Below are 24,254 nucleotides of genomic sequence, written 5' to 3'. Positions count from 1 at the left end.
GCTACATGCTACTGTAGGTTATTCTCCCATATGGCTGAGTTGTCTGTTCAGCTACTCTAGGTTATTGTCCCATATGTCTGAGTTGACTGTTCAGCTACATGCTACTGTAGGTTATTCTCCATATGGCTGAGCTGACTGTTCAGCTACTGTAGTTTACTCTCCCATATGGCTGAGTTGACTGTTCAGCTACTGTAGTTTACTCTCCCATATCGCTGAGTTGACTGTTCAGCTACTGTAGGTTATTCTCCCACATGGCTGAGTTGACTGTTCAGCTACATGCTACTGTAGGTTATTCTCCCATACGGCTGAGTTGACTGTTCAGCTACATGCTACTGTAGGTTATTCTCCCATGTGGCTGAGTTGACTGTTCAGCTACATGCTACTGTAGGTTATTCTCTATATGGCTGAGTTGACTGTTCAGCTACATGTTACTGTAGGTTACTCTCCAATGGCTGTAGGTTACTCTCTCATGCTACTGTAGGTTACTCTCCCATGTAGCTGAGTTGACTGCTCGCCATGCTACTGTAGGTTACTCTCCCATATGGCTGAGTTGCTGTCCAGCTACTCTAGGTTACTGTCCCAATGTCTGAGTTGACTGTCGCCATGCTACTGTAGGTTACTCTCCCATGCTACTGTAGGTTACTCTCCCATGCTACTGTAGGTTACTCTCCCATGCTAGCTGTAGGTTGACTCTCCCAGCTACTGTAGGTTACTCTCCCATGCTACTGTAGGTTACTCTCCCATGTCTACTGTAGGTTACTCTCCCATGCTACTGTAGGTTACTCTCCCACGCTACTGTAGGTTACTCTCCCATGCTACTGTAGGTTACTCTCCCAAGCTACTGTAGGTTTCTCTCCCATGCTACTAGTAGGTTACTCTCCCATGCTACAGTAGGTTAATATCTGGATTGTTTCATCATAACTCTTGTCTGGTGTGGGATGTGCAGTTCCGGAGTGCAGAGAATAACTTGTACTGATGTGGATTGGAGCAAACAAACCATCTACATAGTGGTGATGTGTACGTTTTAGATTATATTATTACTATTATTTTACTAAGGTTGTATATGTTTTACATTATATTATTACTATCATTTCATTAAGGTTGTGTTCGTTTCACATTATATTATTACTATTATTTTATTAAGGTTGTGTATGTTTTACATTATTTTATTACTATCATTTTATTAAGGTTGTGTATGTTTTACATTATATTATTACTATCATTTTATTAAGGTTGTGTATGTTTACATTATATTATTACTATTATTTTATTAAGGTTGTGTATGTTTTTGTAGTAAGGAATATAACGTTCCAGATTAAATGTATCTTTGGAGACAGTGAAGTGTGTGTGGCTTTTACTTTTTAAGTATTTTGCTTGAATAAAAACCACGCTTACAAATGAATGATGATAACAACCCTTTGCTACTCCATGTCTTAAAGTAAAGTGTTATAAGTCACTGTGGGTGTGAGGTAGCAGTAATAAAATGCTGTTTTATAACCCCTACTTTGCTGTTGTTTCTTTTCACTGGGGTTTTGTCAACTACATTACCCATGTTTATTCTTTGTTCTGTCTTCTAAGCATGGTCCTCTTCACTGACTTTCATGATTCTTAATTCAAGGTGAGTGGTATTAAAGTGACAATGCTTTCTCCTATTATTGTATTACGCATGTGTTACAGGTCCCAGGTGGTGGGGAATAATTAAATGTTATTTGTCACAAGTGCCGAATACAACAGGTGATAACAGCTAGTCTGGGGATATGACTGATAACAGCTAGTCTGGGGATATGACTGATAACAGCTAGTCTGGGGATATGACTGATAACAGCTAGTCTAAGGATATGACTGATACCAGCTAGTCTGGGGATATGACTGATAACAGCTAGTCTGGGGATATGACTGATAACAGCTAGTCTGGGGATATGACTGATAACAGCTAGTCTGGGGATATGACTGATAACAGCTAGTCTGGGGATATGACTGATAACAGCTAGTCTGGGGATATGACTGATAACAGCTAGTCTGGGGATATGACTGATAACAGCTAGTCTGGGGATATGACTGATAACAGCTAGTCTGGGGATATGACTGATAACAGCTAGTCTGGGGATATGACTGATAACAGCTAGTCTGGGGATATGACTGATAACAGCTAGTCTGGGGATATGACTGATAACAGCTAGTCTGGGGATATGACTGATAACAGCTAGTCTGGGGATATGACTGATAACAGCTAGTCTGGGGATATGACTGATAACAGCTAGTCTGGGGATATGACTGATAACAGCTAGTCTGGGGATATGACTGATAACAGCTAGTCTGGGGATATGACTGATAACAGCTAGTCTGGGGATATGACTGATAACAGCTAGTCTGGGGATATGACTGATAACAGCTAGTCTGGGGATATGACTGATAACAGCTAGTCTGGGGATATGACTGATAACAGCTAGTCTGGGGATATGACTGATAACAGCTAGTCTGGGGATATGACTGATAACAGCTAGTCTGGGGATATGACTGATAACAGCTAGTCTGGGGATATGACTGATAACAGCTAGTCTGGGGATATGACTGATAACAGCTAGTCTGGGGATATGACTGATAACAGCTAGTCTGGGGATATGACTGATAACAGCTAGTCTGGGGATATGACTGATAACAGCTAGTCTGGGGATATGACTGATAACAGCTAGTCTGGGGATATGACTGATAACAGCTAGTCTGGGGATATGACTGATAACAGCTAGTCAAAGGGATATGACTGATAACAGCTAGTCTGGGGATATGACTGATAACAGCTAGTCTGGGGATATGACTGATAACAGCTAGTCTGGGGATATGACTGATAACAGCTAGTCTGGGGATATGACTGATAACAGCTAGTCAAAGGGATATGACCGAGACATGGATGGTAACTAAGAACACACACATTTTCAACCTCTCACTACCTCTTTCTCCTTTTCTCACACACACACACACACACACACACACACACACACACACACACACACACACAGAGAGAGAGAGAGAAACTCCCATATCTATTAGGTGTGTGTCACCACAACTGCAAGAATTGTGACCCAGAACGGGACAACCAGTGGAACACAAACACCATCGCAACCTATTTTTATCTGTTTCCTTTCATACTTCAACTACTTGCACATTGTTACAACACAGTACCTAGTCAATAATATAACTTTTGAAACGTCTATGTTCTTTTACAACTTTTGTGAGTGTAATGTTTACTAATGTTTCAGTTGTTCATTTCCCTTTAGTTTTTTTTACATTCCACTTGCTTTGGCAATGTAAACATGTGTTTCCCATGCCAATCAATCCCTTTGAATGTAATTTAATTAAGAGAGAGAAAGAGATGGAGAGGAATAAGGTAACAAAATGTGGAAAAAGTCAAGGGGTCTGAATACTTTCTGAAATCACTGTGTGATGGTGAACCGGAGTCCTGAGGAGGTGAACCGGAGTCATGAGGAGGTGAACCGGAGTCCTGAGGAGGTGAACCGGAGTCCTGAGGAGGTGAACCGGAGTCCTGAGGAGGTGAACCGGAGTCCTGAGGTCAATACAAAGTGATACAAATGGTAATGTCAAACATCCAGAGGTGTTGGGGTCAATGGGAGTCAGATGGGCGGGGCATACAGGGAATTCACTCCAATGTCACAGGACTCCTCAGACACACCCCGTATTACTGGTGAAGGAAGGGTGGAATTACACACAGGACTCCTCAGACACACCCCTTATTACTGGTGAAGGAAGGGATGGAATTACACACAGGACTCCCCAGACACACCCCTTATTACTGGTGAAGGAAGGTAGGAATTACACACAGGACTCCTCAGACACACCCCTTATTACTGGTGAAGGAAGGGATGAATTACACACAGGACTCCCCAGACACACCCCTTATTACTGGTGAATGAAGGGAGGAATTACACACAGGACTCCCCAGACACACCCCTTATTACTGGTGAAGGAAGGTAGGAATTACACACAGGACTCCCCAGACACACCCCTTATTACTGGTGAAGAAACAGGGGAATTACACACAGGACTCCTCAGACACACCCCTTATTACTGGTGAAGGAAGGGAGGAATTACACACAGGACTCCCCAGACACACCCCTTATTACTGGTGAATGAAGGGAGGAATTACACACAGGACTCCTCAGACACTCCCCTTATTACTGGTGAAGGAAGGGAGGAATTACACACAGGACTCCCCAGACACACCCCTTATTACTGGTGAAGGAAGGGAGGAATTACACACAGGACTCCTCAGACACACCCCTTATTACTGGTGAAGGAAGGGAGGAATTACACACAGGACTCCCCAGACACACCCCTTATTACTGGTGAAGGAAGGGAGGAATTACACACAGGACTCCCCAGACACACCCCTTATTACTGGTGAAGGAAGGGAGGAATTACAAACAGGACTCCCCAGACACACCCCTTGAGAAGTGTAGTACTCTAATCCGAGCCAGGTCTTATGCAAATGATCAAACATGCAAGTGTACAGTAAGTGGTTTGCCTTTTTTCCAGTTAGAAACATGTGTCACGCGAACTCTCACACAGAGCTGCTGTTACACCCATCACACTTCTGTACTTAGTGACACCATACTGTCCTCTGATAAACAGAGAGTTGGTAGTGTTTTGCTTGTTTTGATGTAAATAGAGAATGAGGAAGAGGGAAGGAGAAGTGAGAGTAATTGTAGACCTTAGGCCCTCTCTGACACAGCTAGACAGAGTGGGGGGGGGAGATACAGAGAGAGACACAGCTAGACAGAGTGGGGGGGGAGAGATACAGAGAGAGACACAGCTAGACAGAGTGGGGGGGGAGAGATACAGAGAGAGACACAGCTAGACAGAGTGGGGGGAGAGAGATACAGAGAGACACAGCTAGACAGAGTGGGGGGGGGGGTGGAGAGATACAGAGAGTGACACAGCTAGACAGAGTGGGGGGAGAGATACAGAGAGAGACACAGCTAGACAGAGTGGGGGGGGGGAAGATACAGAGAGACACAGCTAGACAGAGTGGGGGGGGGGAGATACAGAGAGAGACACAGCTAGACAGAGTGGGGGGAGGGAGAGAGGGAGATACAGAGAGAAACACAGATAGACAGAGTGGGGGGGGGGGAGATACAGAAAGAGACACAGCAGACAGAGTGGGGGGGGGGGGAGAGGGAGATACAGAAAGAGACACAGCTAGACAGATATGGAGAGAGAGACATTTAGACCCCCCTCCCTCTCTCCCTCCCCGGAAGAGGAAAGGAGAAGTGTGAGTAAACATCTCTGAATAACTATTCTCTCTAGTGTCCATGTCACACAGGACACAGCATAGTGTATAAAACTCTACATGGTCATTGATGGCCGACCACAGAGTGCAAGACTTAATGCAGCATTTCCTAAACTCAGTCCTGGGAACCCCAAGAGGTGCTCGTTTTAGTTCTTGCCACAACACTACAAAGATAATAATTAACTCTTCATCATCAAGCTGTGATTAGTAGAATCCGCTGTGTAGTGATACGTAACCTCTCAGAACTACAGTCATGCTCTGTGATGTGTGTGTGAATTCACAGGGTCCCATTTTACTCCATGTAAATATATTGTCACGTCAATGCTTTAATCACATGGTAAAACATATCTACACTGTGGTAAACTAAACTAATATAAACTAAATATACAAACTAATCTATACTGTGGTAAACAAACATGGTTTTCAGAAAATAAGTCTGTGGTCACATGGTGGTTGTTAGTGTCATACTATTGGTTAGACAGTTTCCCCTTTAATGAGGTTGACAGTTAAAACTGTCTCTTACATTAGACTGAGTCACACAGAGGCTCCAGCTGTGCAGAGAACAGACACAAACCTACAACTGAGATAACAGCAGACTTTACAGCAGTAGAAGTTACAACAGTAGAAGTTACAGCAGTAGAAGTTACAGCAGTAGAAGTTACAGTAGTAGAAGTTACAGTAGTAGAAGTTACAACAGTAGATGTTACAGCAGTAGAAGTTACAGTAGTAGAAGTTACAGCAGTAGAAGTTACAGTAGTAGAAGTTACAACAGTAGAAGTTACAACAGTAGAAGTTACAGCAGTAGAAGTTACAACAGTAGAAGTTACAACAGTAGAAGTTACAACAGTAGAAGTTACAACAGTAGAAGTTACGATTGAAGAAGTGTACAACGAGGAAATCTATGAAAACAGCGATGGATTTAGAGGCAAAAAAATAAATAAAATAGAGACCATGGATTTTAATGATCAAATATACAACAACGAAAGACCCATCATGCCCTGCAAGAAGGATGGAGTTGGTGATCAACATTCAGGTAACAGTTTATCCTGGTATAGTGCTAGACACTGACACACACACACCCCACACACACACACACACACACACACACACACACACACACACACACACACACACACACACACACACACACACACACACACACACACACACACACACACACACACACGCACACACATATAAATACAGACATTTCTCATTTAAATTAATATTCACACCCCTGAGTCAATACATGTTAGAATCCCTTTTGGCAGCGATTACAGCTGTGAGACTCTGGGTGAGTCTCTAAGAGCTTTGTACACCTGGACAATATTTGCCAGTTATTCTTTTCAAAATTCTTCAAGCTCTGTCAAATTGGTTGTTGATCATTGCTTGGCAACCATTTTGAAGTCTTATCATAGATTTGCAAGCAGATTTAGATCACAACTGTAACTCTGCAAACTCCAGTGTAGATTTGGCCTTGTGTTGTAGGTTGTCTGGTGGAAAGCAGACTGAACCAGGTTTTCTTCTAGGATTTTTCCTGTGCTTAGCTCCGTTGTAGAATTTTTTTATCCTGAAAAACTCCCCAGTCCTTAACAATTACAAGCATACCGATAACATGATGCAGCCACCACTATGATTGAAAATATTGAGAGGTACTCAGTAATGTGTTGTGTTGGATTGCCCCCCTGTATTCAGTACAAAAAGTGAATTGCTTAGCCACATTTTTTTGCAGTATTACGTTAGTGCCTTGTTGCAAACAAGATGCATGTTTTGGAATATTTTTTATTCTGTACAAGCTTCCTTCTTTTCACTCTGTCAAGTAGGTTAGTATTGCGGAGTAACTACAATGTTGATCCATCCTCAGATATCACCCTTCCGTATATGTGGTGAAATGTGGCAGAGAAGGAGCGATGTTTGTCAGACCATGAGACATCCTGAAAATCGGTCTTCTCTCAAAATCTTACGTAGCGTCCGAACGGTTTGGCCTACAAACTATTATAACCCCTCTATTGAAAGATGAGACTCTCACAAACGTGATGGGGTTCTCCATTTAGGACGTCTACAAGCCTCACAAGACTCTGAAGGTCCCCAGTACCAGTTTAAAACATTTATGGATGTATATATGGAGATAGTTTAGTGCCTAAAATAAAGGGATAAATACATGTAAAAAATATTAGTAAAATGTTTCCTGATCTTTCTAATATCTCTCAGATATAGGACAGACACTTCAGAACAAACTTCCTTTTGATATTTTGGGAGACTATCTGTTGTTCCATGTAGTGAATCTGTTATTCAATGTGTTTCTATTGGCTAATAGCAGTAATGACTATCTGTTATTCCGTGTGTTTCTATTGGCTAATAGCAATAATGACTATCTGTTATTCCGTGTGTTTCTATTGGCTAATAGCAGTAATGACTATCTGTTGTTCAATGTGTTTCTATTGGCTAATAGCAGTAATCTGTTATTCAATGTGTTTCTATTGGCTAATAGCAGTAATGACTATCTGTTATTCAGTGTGTTTCTATTGGCTAATAGCAGTAATGACTATCTGTTATTCAATGTGTTTCTATTGGCTAATAGCAGTAATCTGTTATTCAATGTGTTTCTATTGGCTAATAGCAGTAATGACTATCTGTTATTCAGTGTGTTTCTATTGGCTAATAGCAGTAATGACTATCTGTTATTCAATGTGTTTCTATTGGCTAATAGCAGTAATCTGTTATTCAATGTGTTTCTATTGGCTAATAGCAGTAATGACTATCTGTTATTCAATGTGTTTCTATGGGCTAATAGCAGTAATCTGTTATTCAATGTGTTTCTATTGGCTAATAGCAGTAATGACTATCTGTTATTCAATGTGTTTCTATTGGCTAATAGCAGTAATGACTATCGGTTATTCAGTGTGTTTCTATTGGCTAATAGCAGTAATGACTATCTGTTATTCAATGTGTTTCTATTGGCTAATAGCAGTAATGACTATCTGTTATTCAATGTGTTCCTATTGGCTAATAGCAGTAATGACTATCTGTTATTCAATGTGTTTCTATTGGCTAATAGCAGTAATGACTATCTGTTATTCAGTGTGTTTCTATTGGCTAATAGCAGTAATGACTATCTGTTGTTCAATGTGTTCCTATTGGCTAATAGCAGTAATGACTATCTGTTATTCAGTGTGTTTCTATTGGCTAATAGCAGTAATGACTATCTGTTATTCAATGTGTTTCTATTGGCTAATAGCAGTAATCTGTTATTCAATGTGTTTCTATGGGCTAATAGCAGTAATGACTATCTGTTATTCAATGTGTTTCTATTGGCTAATAGCAGTAAGGACTATCTGTTATTCAATGTGTTTCTATTGGCTAATAGCAGTAATGACTATCTGTTGTTCAGTGTGTTTCTATTGGCTAATAGCAGTAATGACTATCTGTTATTCAATGTGTTTCTATTGGCTAATAGCAGTAATCTGTTATTCAATGTGTTTCTATGGGCTAATAGCAGTAATCTGTTATTCAATGTGTTTCTATGGGCTAATAGCAGTAATGACAATCTGTTCCATGTAGTGAATACAGTGTCATGCAAAAGTATTCATCCCCCTTGGCGTTTTACCTATTTTGTTGCATTACAACCTGTAATTGAAATAGATTTTTATTTGGATTTCATGTAATGGACACATACAAAATAGTCGAAATTGGTGAAGTGAAATGAAAAAATGACTTATAAAAATGGAAAAGTGGTGTGTGCATATGTATTCACCCCCTTTGCAATGAAGCCCCTAAATAAGATCTGGTGCAACCAATTACCTTCAGAAGTCACATAATTAGTTAAATAAAGTCCACCTGTGTGCAATCTAAGTGCCAATTAATCTTTCACGTGATCTCAGTATATATACACCTGTTCTGAAAGGCCCCAGAGTCTGCAACACCACTAAGCAAGGGGCACCACCAAGCAAGCGGCACCATGAAGACCAAGGAGCTCCCCAAACAGATCAGGGACAAAATTGTGGAGAAATACAGATAAAAAAATATCCGAAACTTTAAACATCCCGCGGAGCACTATTTAATCCAATATTACAAAATGGAAAGAATATGGCACCACGGACCAGGCAAGGAGGGCATTAATCAGAAAGGCAACAAAGAGACCAAAGATAACCTTGAAGGAGCTACAAAGCTCCACAGCGGAGATTAGAGTATCTGTCCATAGGACTACTTCAAGCCGTACACTCCACAGAGCAGGGCTTTAAGGAAGAGTGGCCAGGAAAAAGCCATTGCTTAAAGAAACAAATAAGCAAACACGTTTGGTGTTCGCCAAAAGGCATGTGGGAGACTCCCTAAACATATGGAAGAAGGTACTCTGGTCAGATGAGACTAAAATTTAGCTTTTTGACCAACAGGGAAAACGCTATGTCTGGCGCAAACCCAACTTCTCTTATCACCCCGAGAACACTACCCCACAGTGAAGCATGGTGGTGGCAGCATCATGCTGTGGGGAGGTTTTTCATCGGCAGGGCCTGGGCTACTGGTCAGAATTGAATTATGGATGACGCTAAATACAGGGAAATTCTTGAGGGAAACCTTTTTCAGTCTTCCAAAGATTTGAGATTGGGACGGAGGTTCACGTTCCAGCAGGACATTGACCCTAAGCATACTGCTAAAGCATAAATGTTTAATATCCATAATTTTTATGATTATTTATTTGAATTGCGCGCCCTCCAAATTCACGGGATGTTGTCGACAGGTGTCCCGCTAGCGAGAGGCCTAGCCTTAAGAAGTTTAAACAATAAAAAATATTTAGCATCTACAAAGTGATAGGCATGTTGTGTAAATCAAATGATACAAACCCCCCAAAAATCTATTTTAAGGTTGTAAGGCTGCTAAATAGGAAAAATGCCAAGGGGCGGTGAATACTTTCGCAAGCCACTGTATGTTATTCAATCCGTTTCTATTGGCTAATAGCAGAAATGCCAAATTGAATGTTTCATCCAATAATTTTTTGAAATTATTTACTTAAAATTCTAAACCAAATAACTAAATATGACCATCTTAAAACAATTCCATATGTTAGTTTAGAACCCCCCACCCAGCTTAGACAGGGCTCAGACTCTAGATGGTTAAACACTATAATTATTTTGGTTTGCCATAACAAAGTGGTTGAATACTTATTAAAACAAGACATTTCATATTTACATTTTTTATATATGTATATAACAAACATAATTCCTCTTTGACATTATGGGGTATTGTGTGCAGGTCAGTAACAAAACATCATTTAAAATTCAGTCAGTAACTACAAAATGTGGAACAATGCACTTTTCTGAAGGCACTAGCTACCTCTATTACCTCGTACCCCTACACATCAGCTTGGTACTGGTACTCCCTGTACATAGCTACCTCTATTACCTCGTACCCCTACACATCAGCTTGGTACTGGTACTCCCTGTACATAGCTACCTCTATTACCTCGTACCCCTACACATCAGCTTGGTACTGGTACTCCCTGTACATAGCTACCTCTATTACCTCGTACCCCTTCACATCAGCTTGGTACTGGTACTCCCTGTACATAGCTACCTCTATTACCTCGTACCCCTACACATCAGCTTGGTACTGGTACTCCCTGTACATAGCTACCACTATTACCTCGTACCTCTACACATCAGCTTGGTACTGGTACTCCCTGTACATAGCTACCACTATTACCTCGTACCCCTACACATCAGCTTGGTACTGGTACTCCCTGTACATAGCTAACTCTATTACCTCGTACCCCTACACATCGGTAGGTACTCCCAGTATATAAAGTGTGTTCGGAAAGTATTTTTCCATAATTTGTTACATTACAGCCTTATTCTAAAATGTATTAAATAAAACATTTTCCTCATCAATCTACACAAAATACCCCATAACAAAGCAAAAACAGGTTTTTAGACATTTTTGCAAATGTATATATATGAAAAACACAGAAATACCTTATTTACATAATTATTCAGACCCTTTACTATGAGACTCAAAATTGAGCTCAGGTGCATCCTGTTTCCAATGATCATCCTTGAAATGTTTCTACAACTTTATTGGAGTCAGCCTGTGGAATATTCAATTTATTCAACATGATTAGAAAGGCACACACCTGTCTATATAAGGTCCCAAAGTTGACAGTGCATGTCAGAGCAAAAACCAAGCCATGAGGTCGAAGGAATTGTCCGTAGAGCTCCGAGACAGGACTTTGTTGAGGCACAGATCTTGGGAAGGGTGCCAAAAAATGTCTGCAACATTGAATGTCCCAAGAACACAGTGGCCTCCATCATTCTGAAATGGAAGAAGTTTCGAACCACCAAGACTTCCTGAAGCTGGCCATCCGGACAAACTGACCAATTGGGGGAGAAGGGCCTTGGTCAGGGAGGTGATGATCACTCTGACAGAGCTCTAGAGTTCCTCTGTGGAGATGGGAGAACCTTCCAGAAGGACAACCATCTCTGCAGCACTCCACAAATCAGGCCTTTATGGTAGAGTTACCAGACGGAAGCCACTCCTCAGTAAAAGGCACATGACAGCCCACTTGGAGTTTGCCAAAAGGCACCTAAAGACTCTCAGACCATGATATTCTCTGGTCTGATGAAACCAAGATTAAACTCTTTGGCCTGAATGCCCAGCATCCCGTCTGGAGGCAACCTGCCACCACCAGAGCAAAGTACAGAGAGATCCTTGATGAAATCCTGCTCCAGAGTGCTTAGGACCTCAGACTTGGTGAAGGTTCACCTTCCAACAGGACAACGACCCAAAGCACACAGCCAAGACAACACATGATTGGGTTTGAGACAAGTCTCTGAATGTCCTTGAGTGGCCCCGCCAGAGCCCGGACTTGAACCCGATCTAACATCTCTGGAGAGACCTGAAAATAGCTGTGCAGTGACGCTCCCCATCCAACCTGACAGAGCTTGAGGATCTGCAGAGAAGAATGGGAGAAACTCCCTAAATACAGGTGTGCCAAGCTTGTAGCGTCATACCCAAGAAGCAAACATTTCAAAACATCTGTTTTTGCTTTGTCATTATGTGGTATTGTATCTAGATTGTTGAGGGAAAAAAACAATTGAATCAATTTTAGGATAAGGCTGTAACGTAACAAAATGTGAAAAAAGTCTAAGGGTCTGAATACATTCCAAATGCACTGTAGTCATATTTTTACAGGTTATTCTTCTTTGTTATTCACTGTGTATTTATTTATTGTGCCACTATTTTAAATGTTGCATCTTCAACTCAGAATTGTTGGAAAAGGACCCGTAATTCAGCATTTTACTATTAGCATACACCTGTTGTTTACGAAGCAAATGACAAATGAAATTAGATTTTGATTGAAATAGGTGTTGGCAGTCATTTGGGTACCTGGACTCTGCATTATGTTCAAGCCAATAATCTGTTGGAGGTTCTGGAACTCAGTTCTGGTGTTCTGTCCCAGTCATTTGGGTACCTGGACTCTGCATTATGTTCAAGCCAATAATCTGTTAGAGGTTCTGGAACTCAGTTCTGGTGTTCTGTTCCATGTCAACCATACGTTTTTCAAAGAGAAACTGGACACATATGTAGACACCAAATACAACGAGTTCTTATGGTAATAATTTGTGCTTCAGTGTTTTGTCAGTGGTGGAAGAGATACTCTGGAGCTGCTGCAGTGTGTCTGGGGCTGCTGTGTGTTCTCCTACTGGCTGGGATCATAGGCCTGTTACTCTACCGTGAGTTTATGTTCTCACTCAAACATTCTTCATCATCAGTGATGTAATGACCAGGGTTCAATTACATTTACATTTCAGTCAAATCAGAAAGTAAACCAAATTCCAATTCCAAGATTTGGAAATCAATTGGAATTCCAGTGTACTTCCTGAAATGCAACTGACTCCAACCCTGGTAATGTCTGATTAACATTTCCACTGTTATCTTGTTCAATGATCAAATTATTTCACAGAGAGAAACCAATTCACCAGTTATAACAGCCTGACCAAAGATGGAGACCAGTTACAGACCAGCGGCAACAACTTGACTGAAGAGGGAGACCAGCTACAGACTAGCAACAACACCCTGACCAAAGAGAGAGACCAGCTACAGACTAGCAACAACACCCTGACCAAAGAGAGAGACCAGCTACAGACCAGATACAACACCCTGACCAAAGAGAGAAACCAGCTACAGCCCAGTTACAACACCCTGACCAAAGAGAGAGACCAGCTACAGACCAGCTACAACACACTGACCAAAGAGAGAGACCAGCTACAGACCAGCTACAACACACTGACCAAAGAGAGAGACCAGCTACAGACCAGTTACAACACACTGACCAAAGAGAGAGACCAGCTACAGACCAGCTACAACACACTGACCAGAGAGAGAGACCAGCTACAATCTTTAGTTCAGAAAGGTGAGTCAAATAGTCTCATGACTGTTCTGTTTGACAGTCTCTGTATCAGTTCACATGTCACTTACAGACAGGAATTTAACTTATATTAAATTAAAAATGTGAGAAAAAATGTATGACTTCCAAACCATCCATTAGTTAGTGCCCTGTCTTCCTTGAGTGTGTGATTGATACTTAATTCAATGTTGTATTAAAGTGACTAAAGCAAGAAATGTTCAATTTATAGTGTGTCCTCAAGGATGGAAGAAGCTTGGTAGCAGTTGTTACTACGTCTCTACTGACTACAAATCCTGGGAGGAGAGCAGACAGGACTGCAGAAATAGAGGAGCACACTTGGTGGTCATCAACAGCCAAGAGAAACAGGTGTGTGTGTGTGTGTGTGTGTGTGTGTGTGTGTGTGTGTGTGTGTGTGTGTGTGTGTGTGTGTGTGTGTGTGTGTGTGTGTGTGTGTGTGTGTGTGTGTGTGTGTGTGTGTGTGTGTGTGTGTGTGTGTGTGTGAGAGAGAGCGTGTGAGAGTGAGTGAGAGAGTGTGAGAGTGAGTGAGAGAGAGAGTGACAGAGAAAGAGAGAGAGAGATTGACAGGGAGAGAGAGAGAGAGTGTGAGAGTGAGCGAGAGAGAGAGAGTGACAGAGAAAGAGAGAGAGAGAAATTGACAGGGAGAGAGAGAGAGAGAGATGCAGCTTAAGCCCCACCCTCTTCAACATATATATCAACGAATTGGCACTAGAGCAGTCTGCAGCCCCGGTCCTCACCATATTAGAATCTGAACTCAAATGTCTACTGTTTGCTGATGATCTGGTGCTTCTGTCCCCAACCAAGGAGGGCCTACAGCAGCACCTAGATCTTCTGCACAGATTCTGTCAGACCTGGGCCCTGACAGTAAATCTCAGTACGACCATGAATACAAATTCCATCTAGACACCGTTGCCCTAGAGCACACAAAAACTATACATACCTCGGCCTAAACATCAGCTCCACAGGTAACTTCCACAAAGCTGTGAACGATCTGAGAGACAAAGCAAGAAGGGCCTTCTATACCATCAAAAGGAACATAAAATTTGACATACCAAATAGGATCTGGCAAAAAATAATAATGAATCAGTTATAGAACCCATTGCCCTTTATGGTTGTGAGGTCTGGGTCCGCTCACCAACCAAGAATTCACAAAATGGAACAAAAAATCAAATTGAGACTCTGCATGCAGAATTCTTAAAAGATATCCTCTGTGTAAAACAGCAAATAATGCACGCAGAGCAGAATTACCGTAATTTCCGGACTATTAAGCGCACCTGAATATAAGCCGCACCCACTGAATTTAAAAAATAATATTATTTTGAACATAAATAAGCCGCACACGTCTATAAGCCGCAGGTGCCTACCGGTACATTGAAACAAATGAACGTTACACAGGCTTTAACGAAACACGGCTTGTAACAAAAATAAATAGTAGGGTGACCATATTATAGTTTTCAAAAAAGAGGACATGTCCGGGAAAAAGAGACCAGCTACAGAAAAAATAGTATGGTCACCCTAGTATTAGCTGTCTCATTTGGAGTGTTTTTAACTTCGACTAATTTACTTTGCACGCCACCATTCTTCCAATCAAAATACTGAATAAGCAGAGGGAATATTTTCACAGCACCGTGTTTGCTCCCATCAGTAGAAACACCACTGTAAGGTATGTCTTCTAGTGCTTTCAGAACTATGTCGACAGAAGGTGGTGCTATCACAGCGTTAACCTGTTTAGGATAGGGAGCAGTATTTTCACGGCCGGATAAAAAACGTACCCGATTTAATCTGGTTATTACTCCTGCCCAGAAACTAGAATATGCATATCATTATTTTATTTGCATAGAAAACACCCTAAAGTTTCTAAAACTGTTTGAATGGTGTCTGTGAGTATAACAGAACTCATATGGCAGCCAAAACCTGAGAATATTCCATACAGGAAGTGCCCTCTCTGACCATTTCTTGGCCTTCTATAGCCTCTTTATGGAAAACAGAGGATCTCTGCTGTAACGTGACATTTTCTAAGACTCCCATAGGCTCTCAGAAGGCGCCAAAACGTTGAATGATGACTCTGCAGTCCCTGGGCGGAAAACAGTAGGGGATTTGGATAGTGGTCGATCTGAGAACAATGACACGGGCGCACGCGTGCACGTGAAGACACCATTTTCTTCTTTCAGTCTTTGAACGAAAACAACGTCTCCCGGTCGAAAAACAAAACCACAGCTAAATGCAGCACTAACCTTTCATGATCTTCATCAGATGACACTCCTAGGATATTATGTTATACAATACATGCATGTTTTGTTCAATCAAGTTCATATTTATATAAAAAAAACAGCTTTTTACATTAGCATGTGACGTTCAGAACTAGCATACCCCCCGAACACTTCCGGTGAATTTACTAAATTACTCACGATAAACGTTCACAAAAAACATAACAATTATTTTATAGATACAGAACTCCTTTATGCAATCACGGTGTCCGATTTTAACCTCTTACATCTAGACGTTCCGCTAGCGGAACACCTGCTCCAATATCCAATGATAGGCGTGGCGCGAATTACAAATTCCTCAAAAATACAAAAACTTCAATTTTTCAAACATATGACTATTTCACAGCATTTTAAAGACAAGACTCTCCTTTATCTAACCACACTGTCCGATTTCAAAAAGGCTTTACAGCGAAAGCAAAACATTAGATTATGTCAGCAGAGTACCAAGCCAGAAATAATCAGACACCCATTTTTCAAGCTAGCATATAATGTCACAAAAACCCAGAAGACAGCTAAATGCAGCACTAACCTTTGATGATCTTCATCAGATGACACACCTAGGACATTATGTTATACAATACATGCATGTTTTGTTCAATCAAGTTCATATTTATATCAAAAAACAGCTTTTTACATTAGCATGTGACGTTCAGAACTAGCATACCCCCCGCAAACTTCCGGGGAATTTGCTAACAATTTACTAAATTACTCACGATAAACGTTCACAAAAAGCATAACAATTATTTTAATAATTATAGATACAGAACTCCTCTATGCACTCGATATGTCCAATTTTAAAATAGCTTTTTGGTGAAAGCACATTTTGCAATATTGTAAGTACATAGCCCAGCCATCACGGGCTAGCTATTTAGACACCCGGCAAGTTTAGCACTCACCAATATCAGATTTACTATTATAAAAGTTTGATTACCTTTTGTTGTCTTCGTCAGAATGCACTCCCAGGACTGCTACTTCAATAACAAATGTTGGTTTGGTCCAAAATAATCCATCGTTATATCCGAATAGCGGCGTTTTGTTCGTGCGTCCCAGACACTATCCGAATGGTAAAGAAGGGTCGCGCGCATGGCGCAATTCGTGACAAAAAAAATCTAAATATTCCATTACCGTACTTCGAAGCATGTCAACCGCTGTTTAAAATCCATTTTTATGCCATTTTTCTGGTAAAAAAACGATAATATTCCGACCGGGAATGTCCATTTAGCTAAACGGTCGACGCGGGCACGAGCCTGAGTCTCACAGTACTGTAACCAGCCACTACCCAAACGCGCTACTTTGTTTCAGCCAGAGCCTGCAAAGCCATGATTCAGCTTTTTACCGCCTTCTGAGACCCTATGGCAGCCGTAGGAAGTGTCACGGGACAGCTAAGATCCTCACTCTTCAATAAACAGAGACAAGAGGAACGACACCTTGTCAGACAGGCCACTTCCTGCATGAAATCTTCTCAGGTTTTTGCCTGCCATATGAGTTCTGTTATACTCACAGACACCATTCAAACAGTTTTAGAAACTTTAGGGTGTTTTCTATCCAAAGCCAATAATTATATGCATATTCTAGTTACGGGCAGGAGTAGTAACCAGATTAAATCGGGTATGTTTTTTATCCAGCCGTGAAAATACTGCCCCCTAGCCATAACAGGTTAAAATAGCTTTTCGGTGAAAGCACATTTTGCAATATTCTGAGTAGATAGCCCGGCCATCATGGCTAGCTATTTTGACACCCACCAAGTTTGGTACTCACCAAACTCAGATTTACTATAAGAAAAATTGGATTACCTTTGCTGTTCTTCATCAGAATGCACTCCCAGGACTTCTACTTCATCACCCAATGTTGTTTTGGTTCCAAATAATACATAGTTATATCCACATAGCGGCGTTTTGTTCGTGCGTTCAAGACACTATCCGAAGGGTAACGAGGGTGACGCGCCCGGCGCGAATCGTGACAAAAAAATTCGAAATATTCCATTACCGTACTTCGAAGCATGCCAAACGCTGTTTAAAATCAATTTTTATGTGATTTTTCTCGTAAAAAAGCGATAATATTCCGACCGGGAGTCGTTGTTTTCGTTCAAAGACTGAAAATGTAAACATGGAGTCGTCTCGTACACGCGCGCACACCTGTCTCATTGTTCTCAGATCGACCACTTACCAAATGCGCTACTGTTTTTCAGCCAGAGACAGCAAAGTCATCATTCAACGTTCTGCCGCCTTCTGAGAGCCTTTGGGAGCCTCAGGAAGTGTCACGTTACAGCAGAGATACTCTGCTTTGGATAGAGATGGCAAAGAAGGCCAAGAAATGGTCAGACAGGGTACTTCCTGTACAGAATCTTCTCAGGTTTTGGCCTGCCATTTGAGTTCTGTTATACTCACAGACACCATTCAAACAGTTTTAGAAACTTTGGAGTGTTTTCTATCCAAAGCTAATAATTATATGCATATTCTAGTTTCTGGGCAGGAGTAATAACCAGATTAAATCGAGTACGTTTTTTATCCGGCCGTGAAAATACTGCCCCCTATCCATAACAAGTTAACAATTGCTTCGGTCTTAGTACGAGCACTTGAACATTTTCGCGCAGTCTCAGAATCAGGGAAAGCCTTTTTAACAAGGCAGATGTGCAGTCCATTGATCTGTACCTAATGTGATGCTTCGTGTTGTGGAATGCAAAAACTCCCTCCACAGCAGTAACAGCATCTTCTGTTTTACCTGCTCTCACGAAATAGTCAGTTAATTGTGTTTTGCGGAGCTTATGTGGGCTTCTAGGTCGCTAGGACCTTTATTTGACACTGACACGTACCTGCCAGCTTTGCAGGTCATGCATTCTGCTTCACACGTGATCCCGACCAAGACGAAAACACGGGAACTTTCTCTGTAAATCGTCTGTGAATTTACATTTGCGTTTGGGCATTTTTACGCTGTTCTGGAGCCATGTGCCACTGTTGACAAGCAAGCTGCTGCTGTCTCTTGGCTGTTGCCATGGTGAGGGTAATGATTGAGATGCAGTTTGACCAATGTTTGCGTAGGCCTACATGACCCACCAATGGTGGCGTGTGAGAAGGCGGGACCTAAAGAGAAAGGTCAAAGCAATGCAAAAACCCTCAAAACGCACACAATGAATGGCGACAGTAGAAAGCAAAAGCCGAATCCCGGACATTTTGGGCGATTTAGAAATCCCGGCAGGACGCATTTTTTTAGGTCCAAAAAGAGGACATGTCCGGGAAAAAGAGGACGTATGGTCACCCTATCAATAGGCTTTAACGAAACATGGCTTGTAACAAAAATAAATAGGCTTTAACGAAACACGGCTTGTAACAAAAATAAATAGGCTTTAACGAAACACGGCTTGTAACAAAGATAAATAATTTGCAGTAAACAGTAGCCTACCAAGAAAGTCATTGGTCACTATCTTCCTCCTCCTGTGCACTGAAGTCATCTCCTTCGGTGTCGGAGTTGAATAGCCTCAGAATTGCTTCATCCGATATTGGATCGTTTTCATTGTCGCTCTCGTCACTTTCATCCTGAGGCAAATCCCCCGCTGAGCCCTCTTCAACACGCAGCAGTCCAGCCTTTCGAAACCCGTTGATGATAGTGGATTTTTTGACAATGCTCCACGCTGTCAGGACCCACTGGCAGACTTGACCATAAGTTGCTCTTCGCATGCGGCCCGTTTTAGTGAAGTATTTAAAAAAAAAGAATTTCCCCCAAAAAAATTGAAAGCGGGAAAAATCCATATATTAAGCCGCGAGGTTCATAGCGTGGGAAAAAAGTTGCGGCTTATTACCCAGTAATTATCAAAATCCAGAAAAGAGTTGTTAAATTCTACAACCACCGAAAAGGAAGCGATTCCCAAACCTTCCATAACAAAGCCAGCACCTACAGAGAGTTGAACCTGCAGAAGAGTCCCCTAAGCAAGCTGGTCCTGGGCTCTGTTCAAAAACACAAAGACCCCACAGAGCCTCTGGACAGCAACATAATTAGACCCAACCAAATCATGAGAAAACAAAAAGATAATTACTTGACACATTAGAAAGTATTAACAAAAAAACTGAGCAAACTAGAATGCTATTTGCCCTAAACAGAATACCTGACCAATGTGACTGACCCAAACTTAAGGAAAGCTTTGACTATGTACAGACTTAGTGAGCATAGCCTTGCTATTGAGAGAGGCAGACCTGGCTCTCAAGAGAAGACAGGCTATGTGCACACTGCCCATAAAATGAGGTAGAAACTGAGCTGCACTTCCTAACCTCCTGCCAAATGTATGACTCTATGAGAGACACATATTTCCCTCAGATTATACAGATGCACAAAGAATTTGAAAACAAAGCCAATTTTGATAAACTCCCATATCTACTGGGTGAAATACCACAGTGTGCCATCACAGCAGCAAGATTTGTGACCTGTTGCCACAAGAAAAGGTCAACCAGTAAAGAACAAACACCATTGTAAATACAACCCATATTTATTTTCCCTTTTGTACTTTATCTACTTCCTCATAATATGACACTTGTAGTATCTTTATTGTTTTGGAACTTTTGTAAGTGTAATGTTTACTTGTATTGTTTATTATCTAGCTCACTTTCTTTGGCGATGTTAATGTCCCATCGTTCGTCGGAAGGAGCGGACCAAAGTGCAGCTTGTGTATCGTTCCACATATTTTATTGAACTGTGAAACTATGCAAGATACACAAATGAACTAAAGAACAAAAACAACAAACCGTGACGAAGCGGTGCAACATACACTAACTCAAAAACAACCTCCCACAAACAACTACTTAAGTATGATCTCCAATTAGAGACAACGATGACCAGCTGCCTCTAATTGGAGATCATCCCAAAAAAGCCCAACATAGAAATACAAAAACTAGAACATAACATAGAAAATCTAAACAAGAAAAAAACCCTGTCACGCCCTGACCTACTCTACCATAGAAAATAACAGCTTTCTATGGTCAGGACGTGACAGTTAACATATGTTTCCCATGCCAATAAAGCTCTTAAATTGAATTGAAATTAAATGACAGAGAGAGAGAGAGAGAGAGAGAGAGAGAGAGACAGAGAGAAAGAGAGAGAGACAGTGAGAGAGAGACAGAGAGAGAGAGACAGAGAGAGAGATAACGAGTAGTAATGGCTATGTATTAACAATGTTGAATCTCTTCCACAATGACAGACATTAGTCAATTGGTTATGTGGACGAAAGAACTATGCCTGGATTGGTCTGACTGACTCTGTTTCTGAGGGGACCTGGAAATGGGTGGACGACACACCACTGACCACAAAGTAAGACATAAATGAATTATTTTTCACCATGACATCAATGTCTGGAGAAGTAGGTTCAGAGTGGACAGTCTGATTCTATGTGTTGTTTCTCCTACAGGTATTGGAACAGTGGACAGTCTGATTCTATGTGTTGTTTCTCCTACAGGTATTGGAACAGTGGACAGCCTGATTCAATGTGTTGTTTCTTCTACAGGTATTGGAACAGTGGACAGCCTGATTCTATGTGTTGTTTCTTCTACAGTTATTGGAACAGTGGACAGTCTGATTCTATGTGTTGTTTCTTCTACAGGTAACGGAAAAGTGGACAGCCTGATGCTATGTGCTGTTTCTCCTACAGGTATTGGAACAGTGGACAGTCTGATCCTATGTGTTGTTGCTCCTACAGGTATTGGAATAGTGGACAGCCTGATTCTGTGTGTTGTTTCTTCTACAGGTATTGGAACAGTGGAGATCCTAATGGTGGAAGAGCTGAGAACTGTGTGTATTTCTACTCCAGGTCATCAGACACAGGAGAATGGTGGGACTATGACTGTTCCTATAAATACAGATGGATCTGTGAGAAATAGGATTCATCCTCGGTACTCTGAACTGCTAAATAGGATTATGATAAGTACTATCAATCGTAAACTATTTTCTGCTCATTCTATTTACCTTGTCAAGTACATACAATATATAACAATGCAAATGAATAATACATTATAATCAAACCAACAAAACATATGCAATAACAATACAATGAATTGATAACAGAATAACTGTTCTCTCTGTTGTTGTGGAAATTCACCACTAAGGACTCAAATTCAAAGGAAATGAATCCATCTTTATTATCTCAGTCATCGAGGTTCACTGACTCAACACAAGCCTGATGTTAATTTTTATTATTATTACTTTTTAGTTTAGTCTACTTGCTAAATATTTTTCTTAACTCTTCTTGAACTGCACTGTTGGTTAAGGGCTTGTAAGTAAGCATTTCACGGTAAAGTCTACACTTCTTGTATTCGGAGCATGTGACTAATAAAGTTTGATTTGATTTGAGACCCTTTAAACTGCGACACAAACAAGTCATATAAGCACGGTTGGTTCCTGCATGAGACTGACTGATACCACACCAGGCTTCTTACCTTGAAACTGAGATACTCCTTTTGGTTCCCAGAGCAATGTTCTGGCTGTACTGGGAAATTGCTTATTCAGTGATAGTGTGGATTCCTCCCATGTACAGTCAATCAGTTACACACATGAACCCAACAAAGTTGGTTATTAGAGAAGCAGCATTATTCTAAACATACGAGTGGATAAACACAGAGAAAATGTCACACTGTATTATATAATAGTTGATCAAACATGGAGTCTAGAAGGACTGTTCTCTACTGTATAATAGTTGATCTAACATGGAGATGTCATAACGTTGGCTGACTCTCTATCGTTCGTGTCTGTGGACGATCATTAATGGGAACACTTATGTTATCAAATCAATTCTCTGTGTAATTACTGCACAATTAAACTAATCATGTAAACAGTAATTAACTAGGAAGTCGGGGAACCAGGTGAAAATGTTATTTAAAGAGTTACATTTTTGAAAATTTTAACTCTCTTCAGATATTTTCATATCTTATCGATTACCTTCACAACTTAATGTATTATTACCTCATCAGTCATATTCTGAATGTCGCAAACCCTTGGATATGTGTACGAAGCCTAGCATAAATGATGAATCAGGGATTTACAAATTGTCTTCATTATTTATTTACTAACTAACTAAATAATCACACAGAATTACATAAAAACACACAGGATAGATTATTCATTGGTTACTAACACAAAGCCATGAAATGTCCCTAGTGGACTAAATCGATATGACGGCTTGGTAGACAATAGAATGGGAGGGGCAGGTAAGAAAGAGCAGGAGAACAGACGAAGGACTCCACTATCGTACACACATCTGTTATCTAGGCTCATGGAAATGCTAACCCTTTGCACATAAACGGCCGCTCATTCGAAAATAAATTGCAAGTTACATATTTACGAGTGTAGACCTTTGTGGCCTGTCCGTCTGCTGGAGAGTCAGTCGACAGAAAGTCTCTGGTTTGTCCACCAGAGATCAAAGTCTTTTGTAGTTGTAGTTTGTTATAATGGATTTGTCAGGCGTACCAATGGTCGTTCAATAGGGAAATGTTCTCCTCTCGTCTTCGGTCGAGTTTCCTAGACTATTGTACATATACAGCTGCCGACTAAATGTGTAGTCTTGTCGAGATTTTCTTCTTAACCATTTGTTTCGTATTCAGCTGGCGCTGCACGTAACTGGTCTGTATTTAAATTGCCAACCATTTCAACATGTAGCTACTGCTCCATGCTCTCTGGTCTCTGGAGTGGTAGCCATTTCAACGTGCGGATGATCCTCACGTTCTCCGATCTAATGTTAATTTTGTCCCAAGTCCTTTTATTAACTCTGTGAAAAGGGGTGTTCCATGACGTTTTGTCGTAATGTCTGTGCTCACGTGGGTGTGGTTCCTGACTGGATAAACTTAACATGAAAAAACATTATCTCATTTAGAAGACTCAAGTCACATTTCTATCTTTTCAAAAGTAGTCATACTTATTCATTTTATGCAACATTCAGGTAGAAATCTAATAACTGAGGAATGTTGTAACAGTCGTCGTATATACTGGACCAAGGCGCAGCGGGTTGAGTGCTCATTTTATCTTTTATTAGAACACTTAATAAACAAAACAAGAAAACGTACGAACGAACAGTATTGCAAGCTAACACAGCAGTGCAACAACAACATCCCACAAGGGACATGTGAAAACAGGGCTACCTAAGTATGACTCTCAATCAGCAACAACGATGTACAGCTGTTCCTGATTGACAGCCATACCAGGCTAACACAAAGAAATACACAACATAGACAGAGCATAGAAATACAAAACATAGAACATAACCAAAACCCCCGGAATACTCTAAACAAACACC

General features: G+C 41.0%; 2 protein-coding genes across 2 annotated transcripts in view; both read left to right on the top strand.

Annotated features, from left to right (window-relative positions):
- Positions 1 to 3,582, top strand: part of LOC123738994 (uncharacterized) — a 29,136-nt gene extending 25,554 nt beyond the window's left edge. The window contains exon 10 of the mRNA XM_082973916.1: positions 3,456 to 3,582. Coding sequence (XP_082830042.1) covers positions 3,456 to 3,582 — 127 coding nt within the window. The remainder of the gene's footprint in view (positions 1 to 3,455) is intronic.
- Positions 3,583 to 5,857: 2,275 nt separating this feature from the next.
- On the top strand, positions 5,858 to 22,329 carry LOC123739013 (uncharacterized). The gene is made up of 6 exons (XM_082973978.1): positions 5,858 to 6,338; positions 12,928 to 13,029; positions 13,260 to 13,709; positions 13,933 to 14,069; positions 21,174 to 21,283; positions 21,717 to 22,329. The coding sequence occupies exons 1-6, from the start codon at positions 6,257 to 6,259 to the stop codon at positions 21,847 to 21,849; spliced, it is 1,014 nt and encodes a 337-aa protein (XP_082830104.1). The 5' UTR covers positions 5,858 to 6,256; the 3' UTR covers positions 21,850 to 22,329.
- The last annotated feature ends 1,925 nt before the right edge of the window (positions 22,330 to 24,254 follow it).

This window comes from Salmo salar, chromosome 04, assembly GCF_965601325.2.
Source record: "Salmo salar chromosome 04, fSalSal1, whole genome shotgun sequence".
Lineage (NCBI taxonomy): Eukaryota > Metazoa > Chordata > Actinopteri > Salmoniformes > Salmonidae > Salmo > Salmo salar.
Note: the sequence above shows the minus strand (reverse complement) of the source record. Positions and strands in the feature narration are given on the sequence as shown.

Bases quoted from the DNA above. Each gene is read 5' to 3' on its own strand.
- LOC123739013 (XM_082973978.1), top strand. From the start codon at position 6,257: ATGGATTTTAATGATCAAATATACAACAACGAAAGACCCATCATGCCC. The intron at 13,030-13,259 runs GTGAGTTTATGT...ATTATTTCACAG, and splicing joins CATAGGCCTGTTACTCTACC to AGAGAAACCAATTCACCAGT. The intron at 21,284-21,716 runs GTAAGACATAAA...TTTCTTCTACAG, and splicing joins GACACACCACTGACCACAAA to GTATTGGAACAGTGGAGATC.